This window comes from Passer domesticus, chromosome W (genome assembly GCF_036417665.1).
Source record: "Passer domesticus isolate bPasDom1 chromosome W, bPasDom1.hap1, whole genome shotgun sequence".
Lineage (NCBI taxonomy): Eukaryota > Metazoa > Chordata > Aves > Passeriformes > Passeridae > Passer > Passer domesticus.
The window spans coordinates 15338415-15357856 of NC_087511.1; the positions used below are offsets into that span (position 1 = coordinate 15338415).

The 19442-nt window shown below is 40.2% G+C and overlaps 1 protein-coding gene across 9 annotated transcripts in view; it reads left to right on the plus strand.

The window, feature by feature from the left end:
* The window catches only part of LOC135289149 (protein fem-1 homolog C-like), a 51274-nt gene extending 41951 nt beyond the window's left edge, over positions 1-9323 (plus strand). For all 9 annotated transcript variants that reach the window (XM_064402557.1, XM_064402555.1, XM_064402553.1 and 6 more), the window contains exon 3: positions 6055-9323. In XM_064402557.1, coding sequence (XP_064258627.1) covers positions 6055-7364 — 1310 coding nt within the window. In that variant the 3' untranslated portion in view covers positions 7365-9323. The remainder of the gene's footprint in view (positions 1-6054) is intronic.
* The last annotated feature ends 10119 nt before the right edge of the window (positions 9324-19442 follow it).

Sequence of the window (19442 nt, forward strand, 5' to 3'; positions counted from 1 at the left end):
TTTATTAATTTGTGCATTGCTTGAAGTAATTGTGGTCTCCAAGGCCTACTACATTATAAGTAGCTAGAAATTGCCCTATTCCTGATATGTTTTCAGTAACCACTCTTTAAGTAAATAACTATGATAGTAAGAAAAAAGCAAGTCTTTTAATAAAGGAGATCCAGATGGAGAGAATCCTGAGAATCGTTGGTGGTGTAGGAATATTTCCATGTGTTATGCATAGCTTAATTGTAATTTAATGCCATATAAATTGTTGGTGTGTTCTTGAATTATGTAGGCACTGGCTAAGCCTAATTTGTATGACTTTTTGCACTATTAGTGTGTCATGGCATACATTTATGGTAACTGATAAAAGAACATAAAGGTCATAGGTATGTGGTGATGGATCTACAATGTGTAATATGAATAGTTGCCAGTGATCCTATTGTCAAATATAGCAATATGTATATCAATAGTGGTTAAATAATTGTAAGAACTTTGGTGGTACTAGTGTATGACTGGGCTATTCCCCTCAGGGCAGAAGCCCAGCGGGGAATGCCGGCCGGCCAGGATAGCTCACGGAGGGCCAGGATCGCTCAGCAGGGGGGGCTCAGGCAACCCAGGCAAGCTATAGTGATTTGCAGCTCAGCTCTTTAGTGATTTCAGCTCTTTTAGCTCCCCTGGGGCCGTCGGTACCGCCGCCACAGCAGACGCAGAGAGAGAGGGAGCAGCGCTGTGTGGGTTCCGCAGGGTTCTTTTATTGGGGTCTCCGCGAAGGGTCCAGTGACAGCTCTCCTCCGCCGAACCGGGCAGGGTTAGGGGTTTTTATACCTTACAGGGGTATTGAAAACTGTCCAATAGTAAGGGTCAGGGGAAAAGTGACCTATGGATATACAGGGAGATAACAGGGTCCGAAAAGGCGGAAGAGAGGGGCTTCTAAAGCCTTAGTCATGCTGACTTTGGTATTTCCTAGCTCAGGCTTCTGACCGCCAGGGACTTGCAGGCCTTGTGCCTGCTACACTAGTGCATTTTGATATGTTTGTCTGTAATACACATTTGTTATGACTTTTAATAATGTAAAAATATTGACTTGAAAGTAGTGAAATAAATGGGCAGGAGATCTTTCTCCTTTTTTAATGCCTTTATTAAGAAGAATCAGCTCAGGTGGGGAGAAATCGACGGGTTGCACCCACACCGCCGTTGCTCCCAGGCGTGGCACGAAGAAGGAGGATGATGCAGCTTTGTCCGCTGATCTGCAGGCAGAGCTGGGGATTCTGTCCTCACGAGAGAGTCGTAGATTCCTGCTTGTTTGCTTAACACTCCGGGGTGTCTCTTTAATCAGTATCTTTTCAGGTTAGGGTGAGAATCAAAAGGGTCCAAGCAGGTACGGGACTACGCTCCCATCCTTAGACCTCACTTAAGTCACTTGTTGGCTCGTGATTTTAGGGGTTTTTCTTGTAAAAACTGTAAAACTGTAAAAATTCAGGGCGCAATGCATTTCTCATCTGCATACTGGCTCTGATGTCACTGCCCATTCTCTTTACCTTGGAGGGTCTGTCCTGGTGTCTTCTTGGCAAGCAGCCAGCATCAGGGAAACAATAGTTAATCACCGGCCATTAACAGGTAATTTAAGGAGCCCCTCTCCGGCAGCGAAACCAAAGAGGTCTGTCTTGTTTTTTAACTCTGAAACTCAAAAAAAATACAACTTTCTATTCATAACAGTAGAAATAAAGAATTGTGAATGATAATATGTAAAGATGATATAGTTGTGACTTAAGGATGACTATAATATTTCAACAAGAACAATATGGTCTGCAATAAAACATTTTTGTGAGGTTGTATTTTTTTAAAAAATCAACTGGCACCTCAACTACAACTTAAAATATGTATATGAATATTTTGAAATTTAAATGTTTAATTTGCCCAGCTAAAACAACATTCTGACATGTATTGGTAAAAACACTTGTAGTTCTGAATCTTTTTCATCCCAGGCCATGTCTAGAGGGGCATTGGAATTGGCAGCCTCCAAAAGACCTTTCTAGTGTTTCAGAGCTCTGCTGTGAGTGAGGTAGCATGGACTTGAATATACCCTAGACTGGCTACAGTAACTGGTGGCTTAGCCACACCCAGATGGATATGGTTTTGGCTTTTTCAGGAAGTGTTTCAGAAGCGTAGATGGCCTGAGGAGCCAGTCAGTATTTGCTTCTGGGTTGACAGCTATAGAAAAGTTTTTACTAGTCTTTTTCCAGCACAGCAAGATGACTTTTATAATGTGTCTGTATATTGGCAAGCTAGTTATGTGTGTCTGCTTTTGCTCTCTTTTCATCTTAGGAATTTAAAGATCGCATGCTTGTCAGTCTGGAGGTATGAACAGCTTTGCGTAATTAAAAAAAAAATTAAAATGAATTTTAGTTAATAAACTGCAGTTGACAAACCAAACTTTTAATGCACCTAAATTTGGAAAAAATATCTATTCCTGTGATCGGAGAATTTGTTGGTCTCTGTAGAAACTGTAGTGTGACCAGACCCATGTGTTGATCAAGCTCCTGTCACTGATTTAATTCTCTATTAGTGACAAAGATTGCCTAGGGTATTTGAGACTGAAAATCACTTCCTATTAAGACCTGATTTTAGTTTCATGAGTATTGATCTAACAGATAATTTTGGGTGCTGCTTTGTGTGGAGTGTCTTCCTCAGCTTTTCAGTTTATTTTGATGCCCTGTTTAGTTTTTAAGACAAATCACAGGCACACTTTAGAGACCAAATTGAGTTTTACTGGCTAAATACTCTAATGTAAAAGGTAAACTGTGCATTCTACAGATAACAGCCTGGGGGAGGAGGGGAGTACATTAGGAAAATGTACTAAGGTAAATCTAAGCTAAATTGTTGAAATTAGGAGACTCTATACCTACAAAATGCACTTTTCCTAAACATCAGCTGAAGATTTCAGCCCTATTGATTTCTTTCCCTACCTACTTCAGTTCTGTTTATACATCTAAAACCAGAGAAAAGGCTGCTACAAATAAGTGTATTGTTGTCATAGAAAAAAGCCTGCCAAAAATGCAAATGAGAAAGTTTATGAAACTTTCTCTCTGAACTTTTTAAAAGCCAAATGAGATGACTATGAATGTACAGTGAAATAAATAGGGCAGGAGATCTTTCTCCTTTTTAATGCCTTTATTAAAAAGAATCAGCTCAGGTGGGGAGAAATCAATGGGTCGTGCCCACACCGCCGGTGCTCCCAGGAGTGGCACGGAGGAGGAGGATGATGCAACTGTGTCCGCTGGTCTGCAGGCAGAGCTGGGGCTTCCGTCCTCACGGGAGATTAAGAAATTCCGCTTTTTCAGTCTAACATTCCAGGCCCTCTTTCTAGTTAACATCTTTTGAGGTTAGGGTGAGAAGTAAAAAGGATCTTAGCAGATACTGGATTAAGTTCCTCATCTTTAGACATCACTTAGGTCTCTTAATTCCATGTTGGCTCATTGTTTTTAGGGGTTTTCCTGGAAAATCGCAAAATCTGGTGAAATGCATTCTCATCTACATACTAGCTCTGATGTCACTCCCCCCCTGCTACCTGTGGGATCTGGTGTCACTCCCTGGCAAGCATCAGGGGGGACAATGGCTAATCACCAACCATTAACAAGTAATTGAAGAAGAACTCTCAACAATAGGTAACTGCAACGGAAGGTAACCTTCAATTCAACAGCAACTGGTTCAACTTGTTTTAACTCTGCAACCTTAAAAAAAGTGGATAACTTTTTATTCATAACATACAGAATCCTTGGAAAAGGGTTCTCTGATTTGAGGATGTGGAAACTTGCTGATGATACAACAGATCGTGATGATCTGGTAGCCAGTTAACCAGAATTTGCAAGGCTAGTGGTGTAAGATTGGCGCATTCTAATACCTTTCCCCAATTCCTGTGGCCTCCCTGCCCCCCTCCCACTTTCCCCTTTGCTTTTCCATTGTCCTATTATCCCTTTTTTATGTTCCCACAAATTCCTCCCACCTTTTCCCCCTTTCCATGGCCTCCCTCCACTAATCTCTTCCTCCAAAGTTCCTTTGTGATACCAGAAGGAGGGTAATTGGGAGGGAAAAAAATGAAAGTTTCCTTAAAGTAACCATATTTTTCTTAAAGTACATGATTTCTATTTGGAGTTTCCAGCAGACACACCACCACCTACACTATCTTGTACAGAGCCAATTACAGCCAACAACACTGCCTCAGGTAGCAGAGAACCAGTCCCTGCTGAAGGAACCTTCTCCTGACTCAGTTTCCTGATAAACCGTGCTAAGAAAACCCTGCATCCCTCCTGCCAGCTCTAAGACACTCCAGGAAATCTGTTGGGACATTGAGAACTCAGAATTGTTTGCATTTTGAAAAATTGTCTTATGGGTGCTTTTGATTGTTTTTGTCATTTTGTGTTGATTCAGTTGATGCTTCAGAGAAGCTTTCTTAATAATATAAAAAAAGGGGAATTGTGGAGACCCTGGGGGGGGGGCATCCCTGGTCTAGGGAGACACAAGAATCTTCCCTCCAAAAGCTGTTAGATCCCATTGGCTCCTTCCCCTGTTCCTATCTCTGTTCCTATGTTCCTGAGCCACTCCCTCCCTATTCCCTGATTGGCCCTCACCTTTGTACTGCCCTGAGACCAGGGTCAGGCCCCTGTAGAGAGAAAGCTTAGTCCCTGGGTGTGTCTGGGACCTGATCATCTCACCACGCGGCTGAATAAAACATCTGTGGATATTATGCAAAGGTCCTTTTGTCTTCCTTACCCTGGACTATGCTAGCAGCAATTCAGACTGCTACATAAGACATTTTAATTGGGGAGTGGGATTCTTACATGGGTGTGCTGTTAATTATTTTCATGTTAATGTAGTGGGAGGTTGAAAAGTTGGTATGCCTGAATCTGTAGTATATATTAAAAAGAAGCTAGGTTTAAATTGTGTAGTTTTAAAAGCAATAAACCCCCCAAGAAGCTTTATTATGTTGGGGAGGACAGAGAAAATTATCATTTGTCCATCTTCCTGTCTCCCTCAGTGAACTACTCATGTATGTTCTTCAGCAAAACTTTCTCCTACTTGAAGCATAGTAGTTTGATATTTAATTGTGGTGTCCAATGATTTCTTTTTAGTTTGCTACAAATGTTTTGCAGTCAGTTGCCATTACTGCTTGCTGGAAATTTCACCACATAGTATGAATGCCACCTGAATGCCTTTAGCATGATATTGCATGTTCTCTTCATAAGAAATAATCTTATTGTAAATGATAAGACTTATAAGACAAATGTCTGCATGTTGTGTGTTGAAGGCACTGTTTGGGTTTGGGGTCTTGGGGTTTTTTTTTAACTTTCGGGAATCCTGAGCAGAGGAGGGGTTTATGTGGGACTTCAGAATAAAGACCTAATAAAGTACTGGAAATAGTTTGTCTGTGTATATACATAAGCTTGACGAAATAAGTCGATCCCTCAGAATATTCTGGCAGTGTCTGAGGCCCCAGCTGATATGAAGGGCCTGTTGTGATGAGCTGTATTTGCCTTTATGTACAATGTACCTTGGAACACTTTAATTAAAGGCTTTGGATGAAAGAGAGAGGACAAGGTACAGTATAGCAGTGAGCAAGGCCAGTGTTGAGTTAGCACAGCTTTAATTTTTATACAGATATTATTTTTCTTTTTTTTTATTATGGATAGAGATAGGGATGAAGGAAATTTGACAAGGGAAGAAGGGAAAATATAACCACATAAGGTGGCAAGCTTAGGTTTCTGTTTTATACTTGAAAGCAGATATAAAATTTCTCATGTGGTAGAGAATTCTGGTTTAAGTTTTGAATAATGAGACATGTCCTTAAAATCAGTTTAATTCTTTTGGGTAATAATGTCAAGCATTTTGGTTTGTATAACTGTGTGGTAGCCATGATGTTTTAATCAGATCTTGAATGTTTTTAACTTGTCATTTAAGCCTTTCATAGTTTGTAGATGTCAAAACTTTTTTTTCTTTTTTACCTATTAATGGAGTGATATCTGGACTATACTTTAATTATAATTTATGTAATTGTTTTTCCTCTTTTTCTAGGAAACACTGCATTACATGACTGTGCAGAATCTGGAAGTTTAGAGATCATGAAGATGCTTCTCAAGTATTGTGCTAAGATGGAAAAGGATGGCTATGGAATGACTCCTCTTCTGTCAGCCAGTGTGACAGGCCACACAAATATTGTGGACTTCCTGACCCGACATGAACAGACTAGTAAGATAGAATGTATAAATGCTCTGGAACTTCTAGGAGCAACATTTGTGGACAAAAAGAGAGATCTGCTTGGTGCTTTGAAATACTGGAAGCGAGCTATGGAAATGAGATACAATGATAGGATTAGTATCCTGAACAGACCTGTACCACAAACACTAATTATGGCCTATGATTATGCTAAAGAAGTAAACAGCTTAGAACAGCTAGAAAATCTTATTGCGGATCCTGATGAGATGAGAATGCAAGCACTATTAATTAGAGAACGTATTCTTGGTCCTTCTCACCCAGATACATCCTACTATATTAGGTACAGAGGTGCTGTCTATGCAGACTCTGGAAACTTTAAACGATGCATCAACTTATGGAAATATGCTTTGGACATGCAGCAGAGCAATCTAGATCCATTGAGCCCTATGACAGCCAGCAGTTTACTATCATTTGCTGAACTCTTCTCCTTCATGCTGCAGGACAAAGCAAAAGGCCTGCTAGGCACTACTGTCACATTTGATGATCTAATTGGTATACTATGCAAAAGTGTTCTCGAAATAGAGCGGGCCATGAAACAAATCCAGTGTCCTCCCGATCCAATACAGCTAAACAAAGCACTTTCTATAATTTTGCATTTAATTTGCTTGTTGGAAAAAGTACCTTGTACCTCAGAACAGGAGCATTTTAAGAAACAGACTATATATAAGTTTCTTAAGCTTCAGCCTAGAGGGAAGAATAACTTCAGTCCACTTCACCTTGCTGTTGACAAGAATACTACATATGTGGGTCGCTACCCAGTTTGTAAATTCCCCTCTCTACAAGTTACTGCTATCCTGGTGGAATGTGGTGCTAATATAAATGTCAGAGACTCTGATAACAACAGTCCTTTACATATTGCTGCACTGAACAATCATCCGGGCATCATGAATTTTCTTATCAAGTCAGGTTCACACTTTGATGCCACAAACTTGCATAAACAAACTGCTAGCGATCTACTGGATGAAAAAAAAATAGCAAAAAACTTAATCCATCCTATAAATCATACTACATTGCAATGTCTTGCTGCTCGTGTTATAGTGAATCATAACATATGCTATGCAGGGCACATCTCTGAAAAGCTGGAAAAATTTGTTTTGCTTCATAGATAATAGTGTGCAGGCACAGAGTGCTGTTGTTGAAGCATGACTTGGTGACAATGTTTTTCTTGTGCACTCTTGCAATATATCAGTATTCCTTTAGTTTGCTCTATCTTGCTCTCATTTTCTAAAGCGATGTTAGAATTGCATCTGCAGAGTTGGTTAACCAATATTTGAATATGCCATACATTATATTTTGTGGATTATTTAGAAATATAGTGCTATATTTAGACTCGTATAATTGTTTGCCATAGGTTTGTCTATTCTAGTCCTTTTTTCCTGTCAGGTGTTTAGGACTGAGTTGAATATTTTCCACTGATTTCTTTTTACTACAACATTTGTGTGGATTTTATACAGTTGGAGGGTCATCTTTTTTTGGTTTTGCTTGAGCATTTCTACTTTTACTCTGTTCTTTTTCTATGGACTTGTTAACATTTGCAACTACCCTAAGTGCTTTTTATCTTCTCTATGCACTGACTTGAATGTGACTGTTTGTGATGAACGATTCTATGCAGCAGTTGGACAATTTCAACTTAAATGCCCATTTTGATTTGCAGCTTTGTTTGGAGCTCTTTTTGAGCATGCTGCCTTCATAGCATTTTGGACCTACATATCACCTTTCTGAACTGGGGTTTAACTTTTTTATTCTAGCTGTAACTGATGTTGCTTTCCTGCTGATCCTCTGGAAGTCAGTGCTAAGTTTGGGAGAAAAAAATAACTCTTGTTCTCATGTTAATCCACTTGAACTTTTAATCTGATAATTGTTTTCTCACATCATGCAGTTAGGGAAAGAGTACTCATCATGTACAACTGACAGCTTCCCTTTTGCACTAATGTCTTGCTTATGTTGGTTATGTGACTAGATATAAAGCTTGTTCAAAGTTGAACCAGAAACTTAATTATACATTTAATCTATTTCTCATTAGAGTGTATACCATAGTTTAAATTTACAAATCAACTTCTTTAGCTACAAAAGAAACAAAAGCACGTTGGTGGTGTGATGCTTATCAGTCCAGAAATATAGACATCTCCAGTATCATTATAACATAGTAAATGGCTGTATGGCAGAGTAATAGAAATTCTATAGCAATGTCTCCTTAATTTTAAATATCTTTATAAATGCATGATTTTTCTATCTCTTATTATGTCAGCTGTACTTAAGAAAAAGCAGTTTGTTGTGTGAATATATAATTCCTAATTAAAGTTACCTATTTTTATAATATTTGCGTAATAGCTTAACTTTTACAACAGAAAGGGCTCTTTTGACTCAATAAGAATCTATAAAAATTTCATAAAGGAGAGTGAGATTCAGGTATTTAATATAATTCAGCACTTTACTGTTGATCAGTAGTAGAATTTATTATGGCACATTAGCCCTGCAAATGTCTAAGTGAAATTAATTTGTGTTGAGTAGAATATAGTTTACTTGCAAATTTAGTATTCCAGCATATTGAATATTGTTGACTTGGTGTTTCATTTCAGTGATGGGCAGTAAATGGGTTTCTTGCTCCAGAAATTCAGCAAGTTAATTTAGGCTTTTATTGGTGATAGAGGTATTTAAAAGCCAAATTAATTAGATAAAAAGAAAAATTATTTAGGAGAGTTTTAAAAAATTTAATGTTGGAGTATTTTTCTTTTGTGATTTAAATTGACGAAGAATGTCTTGAGAGTATAAAAGAGTATACGTAAAAAGTTCATCCTCGCTTCTTGGCTGTTTTGTGTTTTCTCTTAGTGTTCAGTGTGGAACCAACAAGTTTAGCCATTCTTGGGGAGAATATTGTAATACTTTTAAATAAAGATATGTTGAAAGTAATGCTGTTTCTATATTGCCACTTTTAAACTCTTATTTTGAAATCACTTTCTTGTATTTGTTCCATGGTATACCTATACTGTATGAAATTCTGTGTATAAGAAAATCCTATTTGTTTCTCTTGCAAATCTGCAGCAGTAAACTTGTATTAAATTGGCTGATTTTTTTTTTTCTGATTTGTAATGATTAAACTACATTGCACCCAAGTTGTCAACCCATAAAGACATTGAGAATGTTGAGGAAAAAATTGTATGCTCTGTAGGGCTGAAATATAGATATAAAAATTTATTAAATAATTTGCAGGTATGTATTTTTAAAGACAAGGATAGTGATAGCCCATTGCTTGTTGAAACATCTGAAATTATTTTTTTTTTAAAATAACTACTCTAAACATTCTTCCTGGGCTGCCACTGAAATACTTCAGCCAGGAAGATGAAAATTATTGTGATTAAAAAGAAAAAATGAAAAAGCTGTTATTGTCAAATTCTAAAATTATATTTTTATTTTTATATTGCTTATGTCAGTAACAAGATTCCAGCTGTTTGTAGTATCTCTGAGGTTCTGATTGTTAAGCACATGGTAGAAAGCACATTTTAAAATGCAAGGCAAGAGTGTGGTTATTTTTCTCATGCATACTCTGCAACAGTCCTTGGATAGGAGGTATTTTTATATATTGCCTAAATACCAAAAAATCTCTTTTACTAATTCTTTTTAAACTGGTTGAAATTAAACTCTTTTCACTTTTATAAAACACTATCTTATAGAAGGAATGGAGTGCTATAGCAAAATTCTTACTGAGGTATTAAAAAAGAATAAAAACCTTAATAGAAAAGACATGCCTCTTCTCAGTTTTATATCAACTGCAAGTTAGTAGTGGCAGGATATGACTACTCTGGAAATAGCTTCCTTGTGCTTTGAATTATAGAGTGGAATGCCTTTTATACTCTCAAATATTGACAAATGTGAGTACAATGACTTAACACTAATTTCTGTGTTCTGTGACTACAATTAAGTGGTATTTAATGTTTCAAAGTAACTGAGGGATGTGATGGAAATAGGCTAGACTTAAATATAGTTTAGTTTGCATTTTTTAAATCTTTTTGCTATGAGGATGAAAGTAACTGTTGAACCCTCAGTAAGCAGAATATAAAGTTATTGTTCATTTGGTTTTAACTAACTCTTTGTGTTCCATTGTATCACAGACTTCCTGTGCAGAGATATTCCATGTGATTGAAATATTTGAATTATAAACTCAAATATATCAATTCCATATATTGAAATACTGCATTTTCTTTTTTAAATTAACTTCAATGATAATGTTAAAAAAAAAAGGAATAACAAATATATTTCTCTACTCTTACTCTTTTTTGGCTCTAAATGCAGATTACATTAAAAATATGCTCTGGATAACACCTGTCTGAATCTATATGTCTGTTTTCTTCAGGGTTACTGTAATACTGGTTGCTGAACCTCTTTTCCAGTTGAGTATGAATAGTTAAATGTGAATGTTGCAGATTTAGGCTTTGATCTTCTTGTTCATTATTCTACCTTAAACATACTATTGTGTTTCATTCTCTTACTATGCTTCAACCAAACCTTTGAATTCTGGTGATGGGCAGTAGTAAGGAAAAGGCTTAAACTAGAGAATACAAGAGACACTTTCACAGTTTTTCTAGAAAATGTATTTGGGCATGCTATTAGCTCTGTCAAAACATAGTTGTGTTTGTTTATAGCATAAATAAATCTAGCAAGATCTTGTAATAAATAAGCAATAGACACTTTTCCAAGAAAGTTGCACAATTTTATTTAATAGCTTTTCAAGTCTCTTAGCTATTGCTTCTATTATGTAAAAAGAGAAAAAAATACTTCCAGGATGAGAGAATTATGTTAAGATTCTTATTAAAGAGGTCTTAAAAAGTCTTCTGTAGAACATTAGCATCAGAATTTTGAGATTGTTATAGTTATGCACAGTAGTTATACTTAAAAGGCAGTGTACACTTAATTTCAGAGTTTATTTAGGTTGATTCTTAATTGGTAACAAACAGCATCAAGCTGAGGCACTGGATGAGGAAAACTGGTCCAGAGCTTTCATGGCAAAATAATTGCTACATAGATGACTTACAGAATCAACTATAGATTCTCTTAATTAGGAAATAAAGAATTGAAATTACATCATTATTCATCTCTCTGTAGTTGCAGATGATGATAGATGTTTAGTCTGGAAGTGTCTGATTGTCTATCTAAACTATGCCTATGTAAAATCTGTTTTTCTGAATTTTCCAACTCTCTCAGATTCTCTTTGTGCAGAAGTGCTGCTCCAGCTGTAATGACTTATAATCATAGAATTGTGTAGGTTGGAAAAGATCATCCAGTCCAACTGTTAATCTAGCACTGTGAAGTCTATCACTAAACCATGTTCCTGAGTGCCACATCAACACATCTTTTGAATACCTCTAGGGATGGTGACTCAACCATGTCCCTGTGCAGCCTGTTAAATGCTTGACAACGCTTTCAGTGAAAGCATTTTTCCTAATATCCAATTTAAACCTCCCCGGCACAAGTTAAGACCATTTCCTCTTGTCCTACTGTTTGTTACTAGGGAGAAGAGACCAACACCCATCTCACTACAACCTTGTTTAAAGTAGTTGTAGAGAGTGGTAAGGTCTCCCCTCAGCCCTTCCTTTTCTCCAGACTAAAAGCCTCCAGATCTCTCAGCTGCTCCTCATAAGACTTGTGCCTAAAACTGAACACGAGATTTGAGGTGTGGCGTCACCAGTGCCAAGTACAGGGAAAGAATCACTGCCCTAGTCCTGCTGGTCACACTATTTCTGACACAAGCCAGGATGCCATTGGCCTTCTTGGCCATCTGGGCACCCTGCTAGCTCATGTTCAGATGGTTGTCGACCAACACCTCCAGGTCATTTTCCAATGGGCAACTTTCCAGCCACTCTGCCCCCAGCCTGTAGCACTGCATAGGGTTGTTGTGATCCAAGTGCAGGACCTGGCATTTTGCCTTATTGAACCTTGTACCCTTGATGTTAGCCCATCGATCCAGCCTGTCCAGATACCTCTGCAGAGCCTTCAAAAAAATTATGTTTTCCTCTCTGCCAAGGAAGAAATTGACTTCATTTGCCTTCACCCCCACTGAACTCAGCTGTCCACTCTGCCTATCCAATCTGCCCTTGCATTGAACTTTGTATTGGTTTGAGATAATTTAAAGGAGAACACTGGAATGAGTTGCCTCCCTTTATAGGTTCAACCAATCCCTTTCCACCAATAAGGAATTAATATGAGTAGATATAAGAGAAAAAAATAACAGTTTACAATGAAGTGGAGCAGCAACAGGCAAAAAATAACAGCAAATAACTACTTGATACAAAATTGCTAAATCTTGTGGACTCCCCAGAACAGAGACCCAAAAATGCCGGTGACAGCCCCCCACCCCAAAATGGCACTCTGCAGCTGAGCATGTGGTTTGAAGGACAAAGGGAAAGGTGGTGTCAGTCTTCCCCCCGCCTCCCCACTGCTCTGGTTATCTCCCCAACAGCTGGCACTCCAACTGATATTCTTCAGATCAAGGGCTAGAACTCATGGAGGGACTTCACCTTCCTTGTGACAGGAAACAACAGGACAGGCAAGGCAAAGCGGCTGGGCTGGGGCAACTCATGGTCTTCTCTTCTTGGCCAGGCACCATTGGAGAGTTGGAGCATATCGAATTCAGGGCGACCCCAACATCTGGGAATGATTGGCATCTGACTCCATGATTCAGAAGGCTGAACAATTGCTTTATTAAGACTATATTATATTACATTATACTATACTATATTAAAGCGCTACTATACTATACTATACTATACTATACTATACTATACTATACTATACTATACTATACTATACTATACAAAAGATACATACTAAAGAAAACCTGTGACTGTCTGAGACAGCCAGGACACAGCTTTGACCTGATTGGCCAAGGAATCAAAACAACCTTCACTGGTGTCCAATTAACCAAATCACTTCAGGTAAACAATCTTTCTAACACATTCCACATATGCAAAAACAACAGGAGCAGCAAGTAGAGATAAGAATTGTTTTCTCTTCTTCTCTCTGTGCTTCTCCAGGAAAAATCCTGTGAGAGAGAATTATATCTCTCTCTCTTCGGAGAATGTGAATACCACAGGAGCAGTTTGGGCTGGAGCGGGGCCTGCCTCACTTGGTGGCAACAGGCAGGAGCCTGTGGAATTCACCCCAAGGCACCCTCTCTGAGACAAGAAAAAAGAAGAAAAAAAGCACAAAAAGAGAACCCAAACAGATAAAGCCTTTGGCAAGCAAAGACCAAATAGCCAGTAAAGCAAAATACCACATGTCAAAGACCTGGAAACTGCCTGTGACAGACGATTTTAAAAGTGCCCATGATAACACCCCCTCCCCACAAGGATCTCGTTTGTAGGGTCTAAAGATACAGTAACAGTTTTTTGGTGCAGATGGATGTGGAACACAATAACATGAATCACCCCAGGACGTTTCCACCCCTTATTCCATATCATTGTGCCCAAAATAATATATTTCAACTGTAAACACATATATCTATACATACAACTATATACAAATGCAATTATTTCAGTAGCCTCTGACTACCCCCTAGGATATGGATTGAGTTCATTTGCTCTGTGAGTGGTAAAACAAGGAGCAGTCCATTCTCATTGTCCATGATAATTACAACATGTAGTGGCAGTAACATTCAGGAAACAGTGGTACATAGGCATTCCAACATCGCAGCCTGTTCTCAACCCAAAATCAAATCTCCCTGAGGTACACAGCATATTTCCCCGTCCCTCTGCATTACCCACCAAGGGTAACCAGGTCCTTGAGCAAAAACAATCTCATGGATGAGTTTTCCTTTGCTCACAGCAGAATTAATCCAAACAGTCTTTTCTAACTGTCAGAACCCAGGACATCACTCTGGGTGCCCTGGATGGCTCAAAATCCTGGCAGGGGCTTGGAGACCCTGGCAGGAAGCCAAAGACACATGGGATTTCGATCTTAACCCAGGGAACAAATTACCAACGTTATATGAAGAATTACAAGTCACAAAAGTTTAAGTAGCATAACAGTAGTTGTCACAGGGTGAAAGGTGAAATTTTTAAGACTTTTACTATGGGGGTCTAGGGGGCAAGATGGAGGGATTTGGGCGTTGTCCTGTTCTTCCGTTTGAAGGTCCCACCACTCATTGCCTTCAGTGTTGTTTTTAACAGTCCACTGCACTGCTCAACTTTCCTGGAACCTGGTGTATGATAAAGAATATGATACAACCACTCAATACCATGTTATCTAGCCCAGGTGTTTATAAGGCTGTTCTTGAAATGAGTCCTGTTGTCTTGACTCAATTCTCTCATGGGTGCCATGCTGCCACAGGACTTGTTTTTCAAGGCCCAGGATGGTGATCCAGGCAGTGGCGTGAGGCACAGGGTGCATCTCTAGCCATCCAGTGGTTGCTTCTACCACTGTGAGCACGTAATGCTTGACTTGGCGGGTTTGTGGCAGTGTGATGTAATCGATATGCCAGGCCTCCCCATACCACAAGGGCTTTACCTGCTTAGCCTGCTTGATCACAGCACACATCTCACAATCATGGATTACTTGAGCTATGGTGTCTGTGGTTAAGTCCACCCCTCAGTGTAACATTGCAAAACATTTAAATGCAAGGAGGTTTTATGAGGTTCCTTTACTCTGGGTTGATGCACAGGAGACATACTGACCAGATATTCTCAAGAGGTCAAAAGTTTACTGGCAAAATATAGAAAATTAAGGAACTTTGGCAAAGGATTTAGTACAACATCCAATTCAACATAAAACACTTAGCATTAACTTAGCCCATTTAACTTAGAAACCTTTAAATCCATTCAATGTTATGTTACCCAAAATGTTTTATGAAAAGAGAATTAGAAGGAGAAGACAGAAAGACAGAAAATATATATAAAGGCACATATAGCTACCAACTCCTGGGTTCCAGAGTGGATTCCAAGAGGAGGCAGGGTCAGGCACATGGTCACCTCGTGGTCACCCTTTTAAACCTCAGGGCCTCCGTGGCCCTTCCCCCAGGTAGGACTTCTAGTCACTTGGCCATTCAAGAGCTGGGTTAGGCTAGACTGGGGCAGCCTCCCATGTGCTGTGATTGACAAGATACTGTGGGGCTAAAGTGCTCCAGCTCTGGCCTGGGGGGTGGGGCAATTCACTGCCTCACCTGGGCAAGGCCTGACCTGCCCCTTCTACCACACACACACAGGCATTCAAAAATGTCTCGAGATATCAATCTTTTCCAGTCTCTGACACTCAGTCACGAGCCCATCAGTATGTCACATCTCTTCCCTGATGACCTAAGGCATCAAGGGCCCACCTAGCTAGAAACAACTCACCCTTGTGTTGCCAATCCAAATCTACCTGTGACACCTTAGTTTTGACAGCCCAATCCATCTGTTCATTGTTGTGGTGCTTCTCATTAGCCCAACTCTTGGGCACATGAGCATCCACATGACAGACTTTCACTGTCATCATCTCTACCCAGGTAACAATGTCTTGCCACTCTTTGGCAGCCCAAATCAGTTTTCCTCTATGCTGCCAATTGGCCTTTTTCCACCTTCCCAGCCACCCCCACAGAGCATTTACTACCATCCATGAGTCAGTGTAGAGGTAGACTGTTGGCCACTTCTCTCACTCAGCTATGTCCAAAGCCAGCTGGACAGCTTTCAACTCTGACTAGATCCAGCTTGTCCTTCAGTAGCTTCTGTGACTCAACACATAGGGATCCATATGGCTGCTTTCCATTTCCTACTGGTTCCTACGATATGGCAGGATCTGTCGGTGAAGAGAGCATATCGCCTCTCACTCTCTGGTAGGTGGTTATATTGTGGAGCCTCCTCAGCACATCACCTGTTCTTCCTCTTCCAATGATAATCCAAAACTCTCAGCTTCAGGACAGTTTGTGATGTCTTCCAAGATCCCAGAGTGATTTGGATTTCCTATTTGAGTTTGCTGTGCAATGAGGGCAATACACTTGCTCTAGGTAGCATCAGTAGCATGATGTGTTACAGGGACTTTTCCTTTAAACATCCAGTCCAGCACTGGTAGTTGGGGTGCCAGAAGAAGCTATTCTTCGGTGCCAATCACTTCTGAGGCTGATGCCAAATGATTTTTGCCTTTTTCCTTTTATATATTCTCTGTATTCTTCACACATATATTTGTAGCCTATTATTGTATTAGTAGCTAGTCCCAGTACTTTTCCCTACCTTTTCCCTAGGCAGAAAGACAAAACATATTCCAGAGCTCCAAGCCCTGGGGGGTACAAGGCCCCTATCCTATCTTGGTTCTTTCTGGGAACCAAGGCTGAAAAACAGCTCTTCAAGACACATTTTCATAAACAAAGTTTAGTTTCCATCTGAGGGGGGAGGATTTAGAGAGGGTTGAACTGGAGGAAGTTACCTTACCTCTTATGTCTCTAATTGGTGATTTTTGTCAAATATGCTAATATTTGCTAATTTGCTAAACTTATAAAATTGTATTCACCCCATGTGGGGGTGGGCATTTTGTGGACATTTTCCATATCTGCCCCTGAAAGCCTCTAATAAAGACCAGCCTTTATATTACATCCTATAGTAATATTATCTTGAAAGTGTGTTGTTTTATTTCTAGGTTCTTTAACGCATCATGCAGATCAAACCCATTTATAGGTGGCTATGATCTCTTTCTCACTTGGGGTGTAGCTGGCCTCAGATCCTCTGTATGCCTAACTCCATTGTCCTTGAATCTCCCCAGACACCTTCTACCAGAGGTTCCAGGATGGAACATTCTTTCCATCTGTGGTATAGAGCACATTCTTCACATCCTGTCATGTCCTGACTGGCCCAAGGGCTACTACCGGGGCAATCTCCTGTTTGATCTGCTCAAAGGCTTGCTGTTGTTCGGGGCCCCACTTGAAATCACTTTTCTTTTGTGTCACAAAGTAGAAAGGACCTACAATCTGGCTGTACTCTGGGATGTGCATCCTCCAAAAACCCACAACACCTAGGAAAGCCTGTGTTTCCTTCTTGCTCGTTGGTGGGGACATAGCAGCTATCTTACTGATCACCTCTGTTGGAATTTGTCCATCTTTTCACTTCACCCCTAGGAACTGAATTTACTGGGCAGACCCTTTGACCTTATTTTGTTTAATGGCAAAACCCACTTTCAGGAGAATCTGGATTATTTTCTCCCCTTTCTCAAAAGCCTCCTCTGCCATGTTCCCCCATACAATGATGCTGTCAGTGTACTGTAAGTGTTCTGGAGCCTCATCCTTTTCCAGTGCAGTCTAAATCAGTCCATAGCAGATGGTAGGACTGTGGTTCCACCCCTTGGAGCAGTCGGTTCCAGGTGTACTGCACGCCCCTCTGATACCCAAAAGGCTAATCCAATTTCTAGTGTGTCTGTGTACTTTTAGCAAAAAAACAGGATATGCAGGATCGGCTTTCTCAGCAAGGACAGAAGGACGATAAGGGGAAGACATCTGGCTTAGGAATGCAGATATAGCCATAACAAGACTATAAAAATAACCCTGAAAAACTGAATCTGGGAATCTGGGGAGGGTTTTATTGTTATGAGCATTTATAATATGCATGTGGTGACTTTCTATAAGCAACGCACTTGGAGTAGTTGGTGTGCATGCAAGGTGGAGCTATCCCCTGTGCAACCAGGCCTATAATAAATAATGCACTTAATGCTACATTGGTGGTAAGGAGTTTTATTTGACCACTTTTTGATGAATATCGGTGACACATTCAAGTGAAAGCAAACTGTGGCCTGCACTCTGCTGCTAAAGGAATGGAGAAAAATGTGTTAGCAATGTTGATGGTGGCACCACTTTGCTGCCTTGGACTCCAGTTTGTACTGAAGTTCCAGCATGTCTGGCAAAGCAGCACTCAGTGATGGCATGTCTTCATTCAGGCCATGATAGTCCACTGTTAGTCTCCATATTCCATTAGACTAATGCACAGGCCATACGGGATGACTGAAGGATAAGCAAGTCTTACTGACAACTCTCTGGTTCTCCAGTTCACAGATTGTCTTCTGAGTGGCAATCATGGAGTCTCGGTTGGTGCGTTATTGCCAATGATGTACTGTTGTGGTGGTGATTGGTACCTGTTGTTCTTCCACCCTCAGGACTCCTACTGCAGAAGGGTCCTCTGAGAGACCAAGCAAGGTGTTTAACTGCCTAATGCCTTCTGTCTCCACAGCAGCTATCCCAAAAGCCCACTGTAGAGATCGAAAACATGGACCCTGGTCTAAGTCAACAGAATCACTTTATTAAGCACACGAGTATTTATATGTTTTTTCTGTGTACAAGTTTAGGATCAAACTATGCAGCCAGTGAGTAGGAGAGGGAGCAGCACGCAAAGAGAGATGTTTCTTGCTCTTATTAAAAAATATTCACAAGTCCCACACAGCCTTTTCACAAAGCATTATCACATAGGTATTTATGGCTGGAGATGATCCTTTGGTATGCGCTTTCCCATAGGAAAAGGGCTGCTGTTAAGGTTGAGCAGGCCGAGCAGGCCAAGCAGCTGCCGCTTCTACAGCCCACCAATGACCTTTTGGGTCATTGAAATAACCACTCCCAAGGCAATCTATGCCAAGGACACACAGGCCGTCTTGAACAGTCAGAATTGGACGTTTCCTTCACTCCTTCCCAGTCAAGCTCACCTCAGCTTCACACAGAGTCAACTGCTGCAACCCCTTTGTCACCCCAGCAATGGAAACAGGTTCTGTCCCCACATGTCCCGATGGTATTAAAGTACATTGTGCACCTGTGTCAACCACAGCTTGTATTTTTGTGGTTCTGTGTACCAGGCCATTGGATCCACGCAGTTCAATAGAACCGATTTCCCCCGGCCTCTACCTGGCTAGAGACAGGGCCTCTAGTTCTGGCTATTGTTTCCTCCCTGGGCATAGATTCTGGAGATCCCTTCAAGGGGATCAGACATATCATCCTCCCTTCTGTTATACCTAGCAGCTGGGTCACAGGAAACTGGAGCTACATTCATTCTGATGGAACTCCCCATGTTAGTAGTTTTCACTTTTAGCTTATGCATCCATGCTGCCAGGACAGAAGTGGGTTTTCCATCCCATCTTCTCGCATCTTCCTCATGCTCACACAAGAAGAACCACAGGTCAGCTTGTGGGGTATACCCCCACTCCCTAGCTGTCAGGCTTCTGATAACAGGGCTCATGTCTTTACCAACAAGACTTCA